Source organism: Calidris pugnax, unplaced genomic scaffold, assembly GCF_001431845.1.
Source record: "Calidris pugnax isolate Ruff unplaced genomic scaffold, ASM143184v1 scaffold448, whole genome shotgun sequence".
Taxonomy (NCBI): Eukaryota; Metazoa; Chordata; class Aves; order Charadriiformes; family Scolopacidae; genus Calidris; species Calidris pugnax.
Window position 1 is genome coordinate 433,435 of NW_015091198.1, and position 15,686 is coordinate 449,120.

At 42.3% G+C, this 15,686-nt stretch overlaps 1 protein-coding gene across 2 annotated transcripts in view; it reads left to right on the plus strand.

Moving 5' to 3' along the window:
- Window positions 1–15,686, plus strand: part of UNC80 (unc-80 homolog, NALCN activator) — a 146,450-nt gene that overhangs the window by 1,643 nt on the left and 129,121 nt on the right. For both annotated transcript variants that reach the window (XM_014959636.1, XM_014959637.1), the window contains exons 3-7: window positions 8,399–8,555; window positions 9,961–10,256; window positions 12,849–12,972; window positions 15,019–15,092; window positions 15,543–15,682. In XM_014959636.1, the coding sequence (XP_014815122.1) occupies window positions 8,399–8,555; window positions 9,961–10,256; window positions 12,849–12,972; window positions 15,019–15,092; window positions 15,543–15,682 (791 nt within the window). The remainder of the gene's footprint in view (window positions 1–8,398; window positions 8,556–9,960; window positions 10,257–12,848; window positions 12,973–15,018; window positions 15,093–15,542; window positions 15,683–15,686) is intronic.

The following is a 15,686-nucleotide window of genomic DNA, read 5'->3' on the forward strand; positions in this document are numbered from 1 at the left end:
GGCAGACTGAGCTGTGACAATCTGGGTCTAAACTTGCAGTTTATCATATATGCATATGCTTTCAGATGAGATTGATATCATTTCAGTTTGCAATTACTGAAGCTTTTTCAGACTTGAAATATTGAAATTGCAAACATTGCTAACAGGCTTTAAATGATATGTTACCATTGTGCAAGATGAAAATACCACCTTTATTGGAATGCAGAGGGACCGTGTCTTAGCAGCATAATTAAAGAGAGGTTGTTATGCAGTTGTTAATAACTCTTATTTCTAACTATTTCAAGTGAAGCCTCAATCTACTGACTAAAGGGAGGCAAAAGGAAAGACGCGCAGTAAGTTCAAATAAGATGGATATCTAGGGAATTTTAGAATTCCTTGAGTTGTTGCTGATCTTTGGATGACTTAAAGCACATTAAGCACTTGTAGCCAAACTTGACAGACTGGAAAAACTTGGTCTGGACGTGTATCGTAATAGCTTAAAGTACTTAGGTCTCTCTGCAGCAATTTTCCGACTTACTTCTCACAAGATATTAAGCTGGAGAAGCCCTAGCTACTGCTAATTTTCTTCGAAGAAATCCATAAATTTTTCAGGGTTACTGCTAGGTACCAACTACTGATAGAGGACTGCTGGCTTACTGTGTTGGAGAGTAAAATGTATTGCAATTCTGGCACTTGGAGCAAAAAGCATCATCACTTATTTATACCATTGTCAGCTCCTGCTTGTTCAGAAGCTAGAAAATGGAGCTTGTTGCCTTATGTCCTTTACCAGGAGTCTCAGGAGCCATGCTTCAAGCGTCTATGATCTGAGGTTGTTGCCCCACCTGTGAACTAATGTCTGTTCCTGTTGGGTAGAGGGACAGAGCATCCTTCTCTGTGTGTTCTCCATGACGTACCTATCCGCCTGTGACTTCCTTGTCCTTCATGCTGTACTCTGACTAATTTTCTTCAAAGAAATCCATAAATTTTTCAGGGTTACTGCTAGGTACCAACTACTGATAGAGGACTGCTGGCTTACTGTGTTGGAGAGTAAAATGTATTGCAATTCTGGCACTTGGAGCAAAAAGCATCATCACTTATTTATACCATTGTCAGCTCCTGCTTGTTCAGAAGCTAGAAAATGGAGCTTGTTGCCTTATGTCCTTTACCAGGAGTCTCAGGAGCCATGCTTCAAGCGTCTATGATCTGAGGTTGTTGCCCCACCTGTGAACTAATGTCTGTTCCTGTTGGGTAGAGGGACAGAGCATCCTTCTCTGTGTGTTCTCCATGACGTACCTATCCGCCTGTGACTTCCTTGTCCTTCATGCTGTACTCTTTGCATCAGATCTTCCTCTATGTCCCCCAGGCTGATTATAAAGCATCTTTCTCTCATGAGCGCAAAGCAGTATTTACTAAGTGTTAAAAAAACAAAAACAACAAACAAACAAAAAACCTGCAAGACAACACAAATCACACCCTTCAGCCAAGGGAAAGAGAGCTCTGGAAAAATGCTCAGAAAGCAGGGGACCTTTGGGGTTGGGGGTACAGTACAGTACTCCTGCAGAGACTGTATCAACATCTGGAAAGAAAGCTGGGCTTACCTAAGGCCTTTAAAAATTATGTATAGTAGCTCTTGCAGATGTAAACATGAGATTTTGATGCAACTTATGACTAGTTTTTGTGAAGATCTGCCATTTCTGCCCCTTATTTGCATCAGATCTTCCTCTGTGTCCCCCAGGGTGATTATAAAGTATCTTTCTCCCATGAGCAGAAAGCAGTATTTACTAAGTGTTAAAAAAACAAAAACAACAACCAAACAAAAAACCTGCAAGACAACACAAATCACACACTTCGGCCAAGGAAAAGGAAGCTCTGGAAAAATGCTCAGAAAGCAGGGGGCCTTTGGGGTTGGGGGTACAGTACAGGACTCCTACAGAGACTGTATCAACATCTTGAAAGAAAGCTGGGCTAAACAAAGGCATTCAAAAATTATGTATAGTAGCTCTTGCAGATGTAAACATGAGATTTTGATGCAACTTATGACTAGTTTTTGTGAAGATCTGCCATTTCTGCCCCCTTGGATGAAGAACTTGATCCTTCTCCAATTCTTAACATAATAATTAAATTATGGTACAGAGCTTTCAAGGGTGGAGCTTAGTCTTGAACAACTGATGGGATACAGCTTGAGCTGCTGCACCTGGCACCTTCTTTTGCTCATCAGTTTCCTGTCCCTGCCAGTGCACAGGAATGTCTGCCCACATCAACACCTTCCATACTATCCAGGGGGGTAGCAGAGTGCTGAGTGCATGGGTGAGACAGGGTTTCTGGAACTTGACAGGTAGTTGGTTTGTCTTCTGAAAACGTCATGCTATCTGACACCACTGTATTGACTGGTGTGCCTAAAAATACTGTGCACCTGTTATATAATCTGTCCTTTTTTTTAATTCTCTAGACAGAATTGTTCTAAGCTCTGGAAAAATGCTCAGAAAGCAGGGGGCCTTTGGGGTTGGGGGTACAGTACAGTACTCCTGCAGAGACTGTATCAACATCTGGAAAGAAAGCTGGGCTTACCTAAGGCCTTTAAAAATTATGTATAGTAGCTCTTGCAGATGTAAACATGAGATTTTGATGCAACTTATGACTAGTTTTTGTGAAGATCTGCCATTTCTGCCCCTTGGATGAAGAACTTGATCCTTCTCCAATTCTTAACATAATAATTAAATTATGGTGCAAAGCTTTCAAGGGTGGGGCTTAGTTTTGAACAACTGATGTGATACAGCTTGAGCTGCTGCACCTGGCACCTTCATTTGCTCATCAATTTCTTGTCCCTGCCAGTGCACAGGAATGTCTGCCCACATCAACACCTTCCATACTATCCAGGGGGGTAGCAGAGTGCTGAGTGCATGGGTGAGACAGGGTTTCTGGAACTTGACAGGTTTGTCTTCTGAAAACGTCATGCTATCTGACACCACTGTATTGACTGGTGTGCCTAAAAATACTGTGCACCTGTTATATAATCTGTCCTTTTTTTTAATTCTCTAGACAGAATTGTTCTAGGCGTGTCTATAGGCTGTTAACTGTCTGACAGTGTGTGTGTGACACAACATTGTGCAGTATTCTGGCATTCTCATTATTGGCTCTAAACTTGCTGCAGTAGAATTTGCTGCATATTGTGCATCAAGGAAGCAGATGCTGGAGGCCTAGATTCAGTGAGTGTAGCATCTGGTCTGCTAGAGCAGATTGCATTGCTTCTTTGAGCTTTGCTTTACACCACGATACTTGAGAAAAAGCCTTGCCCTTTTGTAGCTTTGTTTTTCTTACCTGAACAATCACACTGACTTGAATTGGTCTATGAATAATGGCCTTTAATCTGAAGATAAGTACTCTCCCCACCTCCCTCCACGTTGTCTTTTACTGCCCAAATGCTCTTGTGCCTCAGTATGAATTTAATAATTTAATGTTCTTCCTTCTCCCCATTCTGAAGTTCTTCTGCCCTGACACAATGTCATTCATTCCTAGTGTGCATGAATCAAAGCTGTAAATGACCTCTCAAGAACGTATGAGAGTATTGTACAAAACTAATGGATATATTTTTTTGAGGGGGGTGAGGTAAGGGACTCAAGGATATGTTTTAAATTGTTTTACCCTGGATTGCACTGGGCATGGAAGAACTCATGGTTTTTTGAGGATCCTGCAAATTCAAAGTTTACCTCTTTTCTGGTTTTGGTGGTTTGGGGGTTTTTTCACTTGTTTTTGCAAATGTTTAGTTGTTATGAATGATTAAAGGATAGATATGGAACAAAGCTGAAAACTAGGCCGCCTTTATTTTGCCAATGGACACAGTGTCAGAAAACTTTCTGAACACCGGAATTTTCTGTAAATAAAGTGCTTGGCATCTGTGTTTCATTGCTTGTCAATTACCATCTTTAGTAAACACTGGAGCCTTACCACCCATTGCATCATGAACTCCTAGATTAATGTTTTAGATCTCTCTAGGAACTCTTCCCCACTCAGAGGACCTTCCTCAGACTGACACTACTTCCTGCCTGCATTTCAAGTTCTTTCTGGTCAGTCTGAAGTGACTTTAGCAACAGTCTCTGTCTTTCCACCATGATGCAGCCTGAGCTTTGGAAGAACAGGGCAGTAAGGTTCCCTCCAAGGACAGAAGTCTGGTTCCAGAAGCACTGATAAATTTTCTGTGTCTCTGCCAGCATCCTTCTGTACATACACTGGGCTAAGCACTGGGCTGTGCTCTCCTAGCTTACTGCTTTTTTTAAAAATCTTTTTGAGTGAGATCTAGGCTCTAGGGCTACCTCCCTGGAAGAGACCTGCAGCTCATCTGGCACACCTGAGAGGGTGGAACAGGGGGCTGCTGAGCTTCCCAAGGTCCTGGCTGTCTCAGGGCTAGGGGCCTGGCTGAGCCCTTGCTGCCTGACACAGTTCATTGCAGGTACAATTTCCCTGGGTTTAGAGCAGGGGAAGTTCATGTGATTCGAGAAAAGCTGTATTGGAAATCATGTCAGAGCCCAGGCAGAATCTGCTCTGTCCTGTACAGCTTCTCTAGGCTTCTTCAGGCAGCTGCCTGTTCCCTTTCTGGCAGCAAAGAGACACACAGGCTGACCCTGGTCACAAGGTCTTTAACAGCCCCTTTGGTTCTTGGTGGAGAAGAAGGGAAAAGGAGACCAGCAGCAGTGGGAAGGCAGCCAGGCAAGACTGACCGTCAGTCCTGGTGAAAACAGATGGCATCACCAGGCTAAAGGGAAAAATGCTTGTGTAAGTGGCCCTGAGGGAGCTGAACACACACATACAGAGCACTGCTGAAGGGGGCTGCCCTTTCTCTAGCCAAGGAGTAACACTGATTTTTCTCACTACCACCGTGGCAGATGTTCTCTAGCCTCCTTTGGCACGTGGGGTGTTGCAGGCACGGACAAGCCTGCTATAAGTAAGTAACTGTTTTCTTAGCCAAGCAGCGGCCCTGAGGCTGCAGCTCCAGACATATCCATAGCATGACAATATCTGTCTTCTGACCGACTTGCAGGGAGCTTACTTCAGACATTCTCATTCAGCCTTCTCAGTGAAGCATGTAACTCCTCTCAGCTGTAGCAGCAGTTGCCTAGTTCATGTGCTGTGAAAATTAGGTCTTTCATCTTAATGTCTGTATATTCTCTGTAGCAGGTCCTGAAAGTTGGAGCAGACCCACAGCAGACCAAAAGGGAGGCTCTACAGGAGCAAATACTAACCTGGGGCCTTGCATCCTGGATGTCTGGTGTAGGCAGAAGCTGCTGTGAGCTGGACTTTTATTGAGAATTCCAGGCAAATCCTGTGGGAACACTTGTCCCAAGAACTGCATGTTCTTGTTGGGCTGCTTATGGCAGTTTTCAGTGTAGGGATTTGTGCCAACTAGGTCCTGTGCTGACAGTACATGCAGAGTGGCAACTGTGTATCAGCCAGTGCCTGTAGCAAACGGGGACACTCAGTGGTTTCCATATAGTAGCCTTTGTATTAGCATTTTTCTGGCAACATGCAGTACTTCTGTCTCAGATGCTTGTGATCACATATGCTGTTATGGAAGCCAGTCTTTCATGGTGAAATGTATTTGGCTTTCTGCTCAGGCCAGCTAAGAACAGAGGAATCTGGTGGCTAACCACAGAGGGAAAGCTTCATGGGGCTCAGAAACCCAAAATGTTTAAGTGAATACAAACCTAACTTAAAGACATAATTGCAGGCTCTTTCGTCTCTTCTTGAGTTTCTGAAGCATGCAAAATGTGGGCCAGAGCTTCCAGAAGGCAGTTGTTGGAGGACTTCTCCCTGATGCTATTGAAGTACCCATGAATGAGACCTTGAATGGAAAGCCAGAGAGCAACAGCATGTCTCCCATCATGCTTCAGAACAGTGTTGTTGCTCACAGTGATTTATTTTTTCCCCTCCCCTTGCTCTGTGAACTGGATAGCTTTGTCACTGCACTGAATCATGAACTTAAGGTTTGGCTTTTCTACTGGAGGTGAGAAAATATTTTCTTTGGATAAGCCTAGGTCAGCGCTGGTTCTGGTGCTTGGCAGGCTTTCAGTGAGCTAATTCAGCTCATTAACCTGGTAGAAACTGCTTGCATCTATGCTGAGTTTCATTTTGGCTTGTGTAGGGGCTTGACTGGGTTGAATGAAGGCTTCAGTGAGCCACAGAGCTGATGCATGGGTAGAGGTGGGAATGTGGTGTTGCTGAGCCACGGATAAGGCATGGCACCCTGCCCCCTTCTAACAAAAATAAATAAAATCTCATATTTTTCACCAGCTTGGGCTTTGTGTTGTTTGTAACTGCACATTAACCCTGCACCTCTTGTCTTGCTTCTGGGGATGCTTTGCTGCTTTGTTCCACCCTGTTGTTGGGTACCTTTGTCTGGGATAATTGTTCTAGACCTCTGTTGTCTTTATCCCAATGTGCTCTCAAAAGCTACTGTGGTTCAATGACTTCATAATTCCTGAACCAAACAGAATAATCGGACCTTACAATGAGTACCAAGCTCCCCCACCTGCCAAGGCTTTCCAGGAGCTTCCTATCCCTTAATCTCAATGGATTTTGCAGCTTGCTCTTGGGTGTCCTGCCAAATTGGAGCTGGTGTTCACTGCTTGTGTTGTGCCTCCTTCCCCTGGTGTTCATGAACTGATAGTAATGAATGACAGGAGACCATTGCCCTTTGTAGACAAAGATTTGGGCCGTCCTTTCCGTGGTGTACACGTTATCTAATCCTGGTGCTAGAACATGTAGGCATTGCCAACAATACAATACATGGCCCATTATTTTTGACTGATCCTTGGGAAGCCAGCATTTTTGTCCACATACTATAACTAAAGCCCTTCAATTTCAGCCACTGGTCCATAAAGAAAATCTATTGATTTTTCTGACTAGATCTTGGGGTTTCTGGTAGGTGGACAGTGTGACTTTCTACAGATTTGTATTTGTCGTCAGCTCTGATGTTTATTGATGGTATTTCCTCAGATTTAATTTGTCTTACTACTGACTTAGTCCTTTATAAGCACACTCAGTTCTGAATGCCCCCCAAATACATCTGTGTAAGTCATACAGTCCATCTCCCCTTCTCTTAATGTGTCTGCGCCTGGTGCTATTGGGGAGTTTCTGGTTGTAAATACAGACAAAATGTGGATTTCTCTGCCTCTGTGCTGCCCAGAGCAGAGATGTACTGGGGATGCTGTAAAACCACAATGGTGTGGTGTTATCCTTGCACTAGAGCATCCTGCCTCTAGGCAGAGGAGCTCGTGTCTGCCCACACAGGCAGTTGTGGCCACCGCCTGAGAGGACAAATATGCACAGCTGCTGGAGTATGCAGAGGAGTGCATGTTACCAGTGGTTAGCATGCCATGCCTAAGATCATTTAGGAGAGCTAAAGAGCTGCTGCCCTTTTTGCTTTTCTTGTTTGGAATTAAGTCTATTCTCATTACCCCCACCATTTTACAGGAAAAAAATCAGTATGACTAGTGTTGACGGATAAGCTTTATGAATCTGGAGAAAGGGCATTTAAAGTATCTGTGAGGTCATGAATGCCAACAGTTACTCGTTTGCCCAGAGCCTGATAAAATTGGTGAAACAGTTTGTGAACACGTAGGTAGCCAGGAGGCTAAGCTGGTATATAGCATGGACATGCATTATCAGTAATGGATTTCTTCGCTTTAGAACTTCTGTGAAAAAATCTAACTGCTTTTGTGACCTATAATGAGATCTTTGTATCTGGTCAGAGGAACAATTTACTGAAATGGTTGGAGCAACTAGCAGTAAGGAACTTCCTTAGGGATTTCAAAGGCAGATAGTCTTATTTTGTGTTACTTGAGGTGGAAATAATGAACTTGCTGCAGCCATCAGCTCTTTTAAACGTTCACAAAACCATTACATCATGGCTGGACAAAAAAAAAAATTGTGCACTGATTATTTTCTGTGGCAGGGTGTGAAAACATTTCCTAAGGCCCGTATACCTTTAATTGCTTGCCCTTTGTGTTACACTAAATTGAAAGAGCATGTGTGTCTGAGAAGAATATCCAGCTCTCAGCTCCACAAACACAGGCTTCGTTAGCTTCTGTGACTTCCAGCCGGATTTCTGGCATGCCAGATTAATACCCAGCACAACTGTAAATCTAGCTTGATGTCAGCACTTACTAATCTACACATGATACTTGCTTTAATTCTTTGTTGTTACAGAATATGTGGAGAGTGGCCCATTCATTTCTTAGCCAAGTATGTCCATATGCCTGATGAACTTTAGCTACAGTCTGTGTCTTTCAAGAAAAATATTATAAGATGTCATTTAGTTACATAATGAAAAATTACAGGTTTTTAGAAAATAATGTTTTATTTACTAGAAGGTATGTGCATAAATAGATATACAGTGTCTTTTTTCCTTTGTTCTTACTTTTAGTCTTTTGAAAGGGTTTTAGTAGAGAACAAGCTGCATGGCCTTTCTCCAGCTCTCTCTGAAGCAATCCAGAGCATCTCCCGCTGGGAACTCGTTCAAGCTGCACTCCCCCACGTGCTGCACTGCACCGCGACGTTGCTCTCCAACAGAAACAAGCTAGGTTAGTGCTCATGGGAGTTTCTTTTTCCATTATTGAAGTTAACAGTCAAAATATGACGGAGTGATGCTCAGGGTACCAACATATTCTAAATCCTAGAATCCCAGTTAGTTCATTCTGTGGATTGCCATTCTTCATATCTTCTCATTTATAGCTGGGTAACCTGTGAGAGCTTTCCCAATGAAGTTAATGGTCTGATGAGCTGAAGTGTCAAAGGAGTTCAATAATTTTTTGCTAGTTATTTTCCAGAGGTAATAGAACTACCTGCAGCAAAAGCCTTACCACCCAGCAGGCATGGGTTCCTTGAAGGAATACATATTTCTTTCAAGGCATGGCATGCTGCAGTGGCCAATTGCAGCAGGTACTTTTAGTATTCTTAGTTCCTTTTTTTTTTTTCTTTTTAATTTTATTCAGACCAATGCATTTGATTCTCAGCAGGTAATTCAATCAGATAATAAGGATAGGGTCGGGTCCCCCACAACATCCTTCTTTCCAAATTCGAGACATATGAATTTGATGGGTGGACTGTTTAATGGATGAGGAATTGGTTGGATGATCACATCCAGAGGATAGTGGTCAATGGCTCAATGTCCATATGGAGATTAGTGACGTGTTGTCCCTCAAGGATTCATGCTGGGACCAGTACCGTTCAATATCTTCAGCAATGACATTGACAGGGGGATCAAGTGCACCCTCAGCAAGTTTGTGGATGACCCCAAGCTGAGTGGTGCAGTTGACACACCTGAGGGCTGGGATGCCATCCAGAGGGACCTGGACAAGCTTGAGAAGTGGGCCCATGTGAACCTCAAGAGGTTCAACAAGGCCAAGTGCAGGGTCCTGCACCTGGGTCAGGGCAACCCCTGGTATCAGTACAGGCTGAGGGGTGAAGAGGTTGAGAGTAGCCCTGCTGAGAAGGACTTGGGAGTACTGGTGGCTGAAAAGCTGGATATGACCCAGTAATGTGCTCTTGCAGACCAGAAGGCCAACCGTACTCTGGGCTACATCAAAAGAAATGTGGCCAGCAAGTCAAGGGAGGGTAGGGAACATTAACAGGACACAGCTGGAGTACCTCGCCGTGCTCACTTGCGTTTTTGACTTATTCAGTAGAGTCAACCAGACAAGACTGTCAAGCTGGCATCTTTTAAGAGCGCTCTATGTCCATGCATTCCATTGCCCTGCAACTGCCATTTCAGGGACTGAACTGCAAATGCTGTGAAGTAAATGGAGACTTGTAAATTAGGAGGTTTCAAACGCAATGAAACAGAATGCTGATACTTTTGATCCTAGAATTTTAATTTCCAAATGCTTATTGGGAAGTTGGGTGCATGGTTTCCTGTGTGGCTCTGAAAGTCTCAACAGTACCATTAATGGAAACCCTGTGAGATAATCTGATGCATTCTCTACCCAGGACATCAGGATAAGCTTGGAGTAGCTGAAACAAAGCTTCTTCACACTCTCCACTGGATGCTGCTGGAGGCCCCTCAGGACTGCAGCAATGACCGATTTGGAGACAGAGGCTCAAGCTGGGGAGGGAGCAGTAGCGCCTTCATCCACCAGGCTGAAAACCAGGGGTCACCAGGACATCCCCGGCCCAGTGCCACGAATGATGAGGAGGAGAATAACAGAAGGAAGTTCTTTCAGAATTCCATGGCCACAGTGGAGCTCTTCGTGTTCCTTTTTGCTCCCCTTGTCCACAGGATTAAAGTAAGTGGAACACTTCTGGGGTACTTGTGGGGAGACACCTCTGAGCAGGAAAATAATGATTCCGCCTTTGCAACTGTTAATTAATTTAACCTATAGTGCACACTAGGTGGCCACTGGAAATGTTTTAACAAGCTGGCAGAATACCACTGCCATTAGGAAGAAATACTTCCAGTGGCATGAGTGATCACCACAGCATCAGGCAGACACAAAGACAAATAAATCTAAAGTCAGTAATTTTCAGCTCTTGGGAATGTCAAAGATCTGTGGCTCTTGTGAAGTCCTTGAGACCCTGGAACCTGCAGAAAGGACTGCAAGCTTTAGCTTGCTCCAGTGATTCTCAACCATTGCTCAGAAGGGCCTTGCTAGCTTTTCAGGGATTCCACTGTAGGGCTGGCACTGGGATTTTTTTTGCTGTCATTACTAATCATCTTGATGCTAATTACCAGGACTATGTGATAGTAGTATAAACACGGTGGTGGCAAAGGCAATTGAGCATTGCTTTGTTCTGAAGTTGGAAAAAGGCTGCAGACTCCTTGTCTGCCAGGGTCCCTCTTTTGGTTTTATACTGAGTGCATCAGCTCTGAAGAGTGGTGTGACGAGGAGACATTTTCTGCCTGCTCTGACTCCTGCCTCTTGTCTCCAGTCTCTCTGGTGGGCTACTATTTAACCTTTACATTTCCAGCTAGGCCTCGGACGAGAAACTGGCTGTGGAGAGTAGGTGCTTGGAAAAGGTCTGTAAAGTTGTAAAGTGACTGTTACCTGTTCTAATCCAGCCTTGTGTGCTGCAACAGTTGGAAGATAAGAAAAGTATAGGAGATAAAGGATAATCTTTTGGTTAAGGCAGGTGAAAGCAGGTCTGGAGAGCTAGATTCTTTCCCTACTTCTGCTGCTGAGTTCCTGTAGAGTATTGCTCAGTTTATTTAGCCCAATTTTTTCATACTTGTTTACTAATTCCACATTTTCTCTGTAAACTACTGGGACATGACAGGAAGAAATGTTGAATTCTTCCCAATCCTACACACACAAATGTGGGCTGCCCTTTGAATAAATGAAATTAAACTGGAGGTTGACCCTGGCTATTAGAGGTTGGGTTTCCAATTTTTTGATATTAATCTTTCTGGGATGCAGTTTCCCATTTACAAGATGGGGTTAATAACAATATCTCGGGTTTGCCTTGAAAATCTCTGAGATACTGTGGTGGTGAGCATTGAAAAGCCTGTGAAAACATGAATGTTTCTGTCATCAAAGCAAAGTTCAAAAAAGGTGAGGTAAATGAGGCATGTAACTGGCTCACTAAGTCAGCATTGTCCCCTCTGTTTCACAGAGGTAGAGGACCCAGGGGAAGAACACTATCTGCTCAGATAACCAGAGCAATGCACGTGCTCAAGGAAGATGATACAGGTTTGCACAGGCAGACCTAGATGATGGAATTCCTAACTTCTGAGAGGATTTGTGAATTCAGCATTGTGTTTTTAAATGAGCTTTTGGGGTGTGTGTGTGTGAGAGGGATGCATGTAATCCTGTAACACAAATTGTAGATAAAATTGGTGGCATATCACCAAAAGCTAGCAGTGCAGAGTGAAAAAGCAACACGTTTCCGCTACCACTTCCAAAAGCCTTGCAAGGTGCTCCTTGGTAAAAAATAGTAATTAAACAAAAGCTTAGTTTATAGCAAGGCTTGTGAGCTCACTGTGACGAGACTGCACTAACGAAGAGTAGGGAATAGAAGGGCTGGAGAGCTACAAGCAGTTTGCTCTGTCTGCGTCAATTATTTCAGCCGCTGAGGCATGCGGAGCTATGTTAACAGGAGATGGTGGTGCAGCTGGAATTATGCTGCCAAAACTGCTCTTACCATCTTTGTTTGCCCTCTGGGGATAGCTGGACTATACCAACATTGCAGTCTCCTAATGTATATCTGATCTTAGGTCAAGTAAGTGCACGCCTGCACTGTGATCCTGCTAAGATTTACTTGGGCACTGATTTACATGATTTCAGCTACTTGCACATGTAAAACAATGATAGCACAGGGGTAATTAGTACCAGCATCTCTGTATTGACATCACTCAGGTACTAACAGCGCTAATAATAATTATTGTATACTGCTATTTCATAGTAATTTGTTACCTTTCATGTTTGCTCAATTTCTAAGTAATGTTTTAATATTTAGTATTCTAAAGTTCAAATCTCAGAGTGTGAATCCTGAGGTTGAGATTGAATACTAAATATAAAGTGGTTGTATGTGGTCAGAAGGGATGCTTTCTGACACAGGAATGGCCTTTTCTTTTACAGCTTAATGTCTTGGAAAAAACAGAGTTCATTAACTAGTATAGAAATTTCATTTGACAAAAGCCTCTTGTATGTTTTTGTCTTGAAATTTCCTTATTATTTTTAATAACTATACTTCAAATGTATTCATGTCTGCTGAGTGGTGTCAGTGGCCCTTGACTTAGCATAGACTGACCACAGAACTGCACGTGGTATCACTCACTTCATTGTAAGATCTGTGCATAAAAGAAATTACAGTCCTTTTAGACTGGAAACAACATTCTTTTGTGTGAGTTTGTGTGATACAACGTCTGTTTGTCTTTCTAGGAGTCTGACCTGACATTTCGGTTGGCCAGTGGCCTTGTTATTTGGCAGCCTATGTGGGAACACAGGCAGCCTGAAGTTTCTGCCTTCAACGCCCTTGTAAAACCAATCAGAAACATCGTTACAGGTCTGTGATTTTGCTGTGCTAATGTAGCTCCTGCGAGCTGGGAAACCTTTCCTTTTTCTGCCTGATGCTGCTTTCTGTTCTGTAGCCATCATATTTGAAGGAGTATGTTAATCCTGCAGGAACTAGTCAAACCTTCGAGAGTAGTTTAAGGTTCTGACATTTGCATAATAATTAAGTAGGAGACGAGAGAGAAAGCACAAATAGGAAATGAGAAACTCTTCAGTAGAGTTATCATTTCCTGTCAGCCTCCTATCTCTGTTTCACCCTATCTTCCTTAGTTGCTGAGAAAAGCAAAGGCAGAATGCAGCAGCAGCCTGCCAGCCTTTCCCAGACTGGCACTGGGCAGAAATTGACAGTGAAGAGTACACAGTTGGAAGTGTAGCTTCTCCTCCTATCTAAAATTTGAATTTTGCCAAGTTATGAAATTAAATAAAGTAGTTTCAAGAGGCTGCAAAGAAGGCTTAGGTTGTGAATTTGCTTTTGCATACTGGAAGGGGTTTCTCCTTTGTACTTCAGCTATAATGAAACTGGAATTGGGTGCTTTAGGCTTCCGAGCCTTTGTGTCTGGGCTAGTTCTAAAAAAACCTTTTTTACTTTTGTGTTTTTGACAATTCCTACAAGGCAGTGAATTGAAAGTGTGCTTGGTATATCACTGTAGCATCGCTTGCTCATTCTCAAAAGCATGGAAATATAATTTTCACATTGAAAATGTAGTTCGCTAAATCAGATCTTTCTGATAACAGGTCATTTTGGATGACATATTTTGTTCTGAAGGGTTTGTAGGCCTCTGGGACAGTCCAGAATTGAAAACATTCCAGTATTTCAAATGATTTAAAGCTATATTTGGCATCTAGCTCTTCCTCCTCTGCTTCAGCTTCTGGAATTTAATAATTGGATTTCAGCCCTGGAAATAACAAAAAGAATTAGTCCTAAGTTTTCTTTGACTGTTGGAATTTTTTCCATAGGTCTGGAGTGTGCTCAGAAAATCCCTAAAGAATAACTTAAGGAGTAAAATCAGAAATTAAAATATTCTGTTATGTTTTGAAAACATTTTTAACAGAATGGAAATAGAAATTGCATTGAGGTTCTCTGTATCAAGGAGGATTCTGCTATCTTAGCATTGTTGTCTCAAATTGCAACAAAGAAGTTAAATTTACTTAAATTTTCCTTTAAACAGCAAATCATAAAAATTCTATGAAGAAGCTTTGCGATATTTTGTTTGGAGTCGGTCTGATACGAAGTCACATCTGAATAGCTTGCAATGTGACAGGATTTCAAGAATTGTTATCCTAGTCTTTGTGATGCCCTTGTTCTTCTACAGTATCGCTGATCAACCTTTCTGTGTGACATTTGTGCATTTCCTCTGATGAAGGCATTTGTCAAGTTGGAAATCACAATACGTTCTGAGAGATGTCACCTAGAAAAGGAACTGAATATGTGTGAAAATAGGAGGAGGAGCAGCTCTAAAATAAAAGTCACTAGTATGCACAGGAAAACACAATTTGATGCAAAATGGATTTAGGATAAAATTTATATTCAAATTTATTTTTAAAGAAATAGAGATTTTCAGTTCAGTGTTGTTGACAACACAATTGAAATAATTGTGCAAAAATTAAAACAGTTTTTTTTTTGGTTTTTTTTTTTTTTTTTGAAATCACAATACATTCTGAGAGATGTCACCTAGAAAAGGAACTGAATATGTGTGAAAATAGGAGGAGGAGCAGCTCTAAAATAAAAGTCACTAGTATGCACAGGAAAACACAATTTGATGCCAAATGGATTTAGGATAAAATTTATTCAAATTTAATTTTAAAGAAATAGAGATTTTCAGCTCAGTGTTGTTGACAACACTATTGAAATAATTGTGCAAAAATTAAAACAGTTCTTTTTTTTTTTTCTTTTTCTGGCTGTGGCTAACACCTGGGAAGTCTGCAGCAAAGAGAAGCTGCTTTGTGTTTGTATTTGTTTTCTGGTTTATCCTTTCACTGCTACATTTTAATATTAGAGGTGATTCCCAAAATGTCCTCCTCTGAATTCTTTTCTCAGCTAAGAGAAGTTCTCCCACCAACAATCAGAGCGTGACTTGTGAATCCCCTAATCTGGACAGTGGACGTAGCGAGGTAAGTTCTATGCTAAGGTTAGACAAGCTTGAATAAGGAGCTGAGGGAGGGGGGGAAATATTATTGAAACAGAACTTGCAGTTACCACCCTAAAGTATTCCATCTCCAGAAATTACCGTTCTTCACGTTCTTCTGAAGGCTCCCAACCTTGTCTGCAGTGGAGCCAATGGGTATTGAGTATAGTTGTCAAAATCTCCTTGGTCTTGTCTTATCTTTTAGGATGGAAGCCTGATCTTACGTATTTTCTTGGGCAAGAGCCCTGTCTTATCCTTTGCCTGTAAAATGCCTAGTACAAAGAAGCCCCAGGCTTGATCAGTTTCTCCATGGTATTACTGTGTTATTATGGTATAAGTAACAGACATGTCTAAGTACAAATTGCAGTAAGAAAAGTAATATGGGAGAGGTAAATATGTTTATATACCTATTTCCTTTTATTAAAACTCTCCAAAGGGACTACAGGTGGTCTGTGAGACAGCCCAGCCAGATTCTATGCCTCCAAAAGCCACTGTTTCAGCATGTCATCGTGGAAATTCCTTGGATGGAAGCGTCTCCTCCCAAACCTCTCAGGAGAGAGGTACCACCCATCCCAGGTAC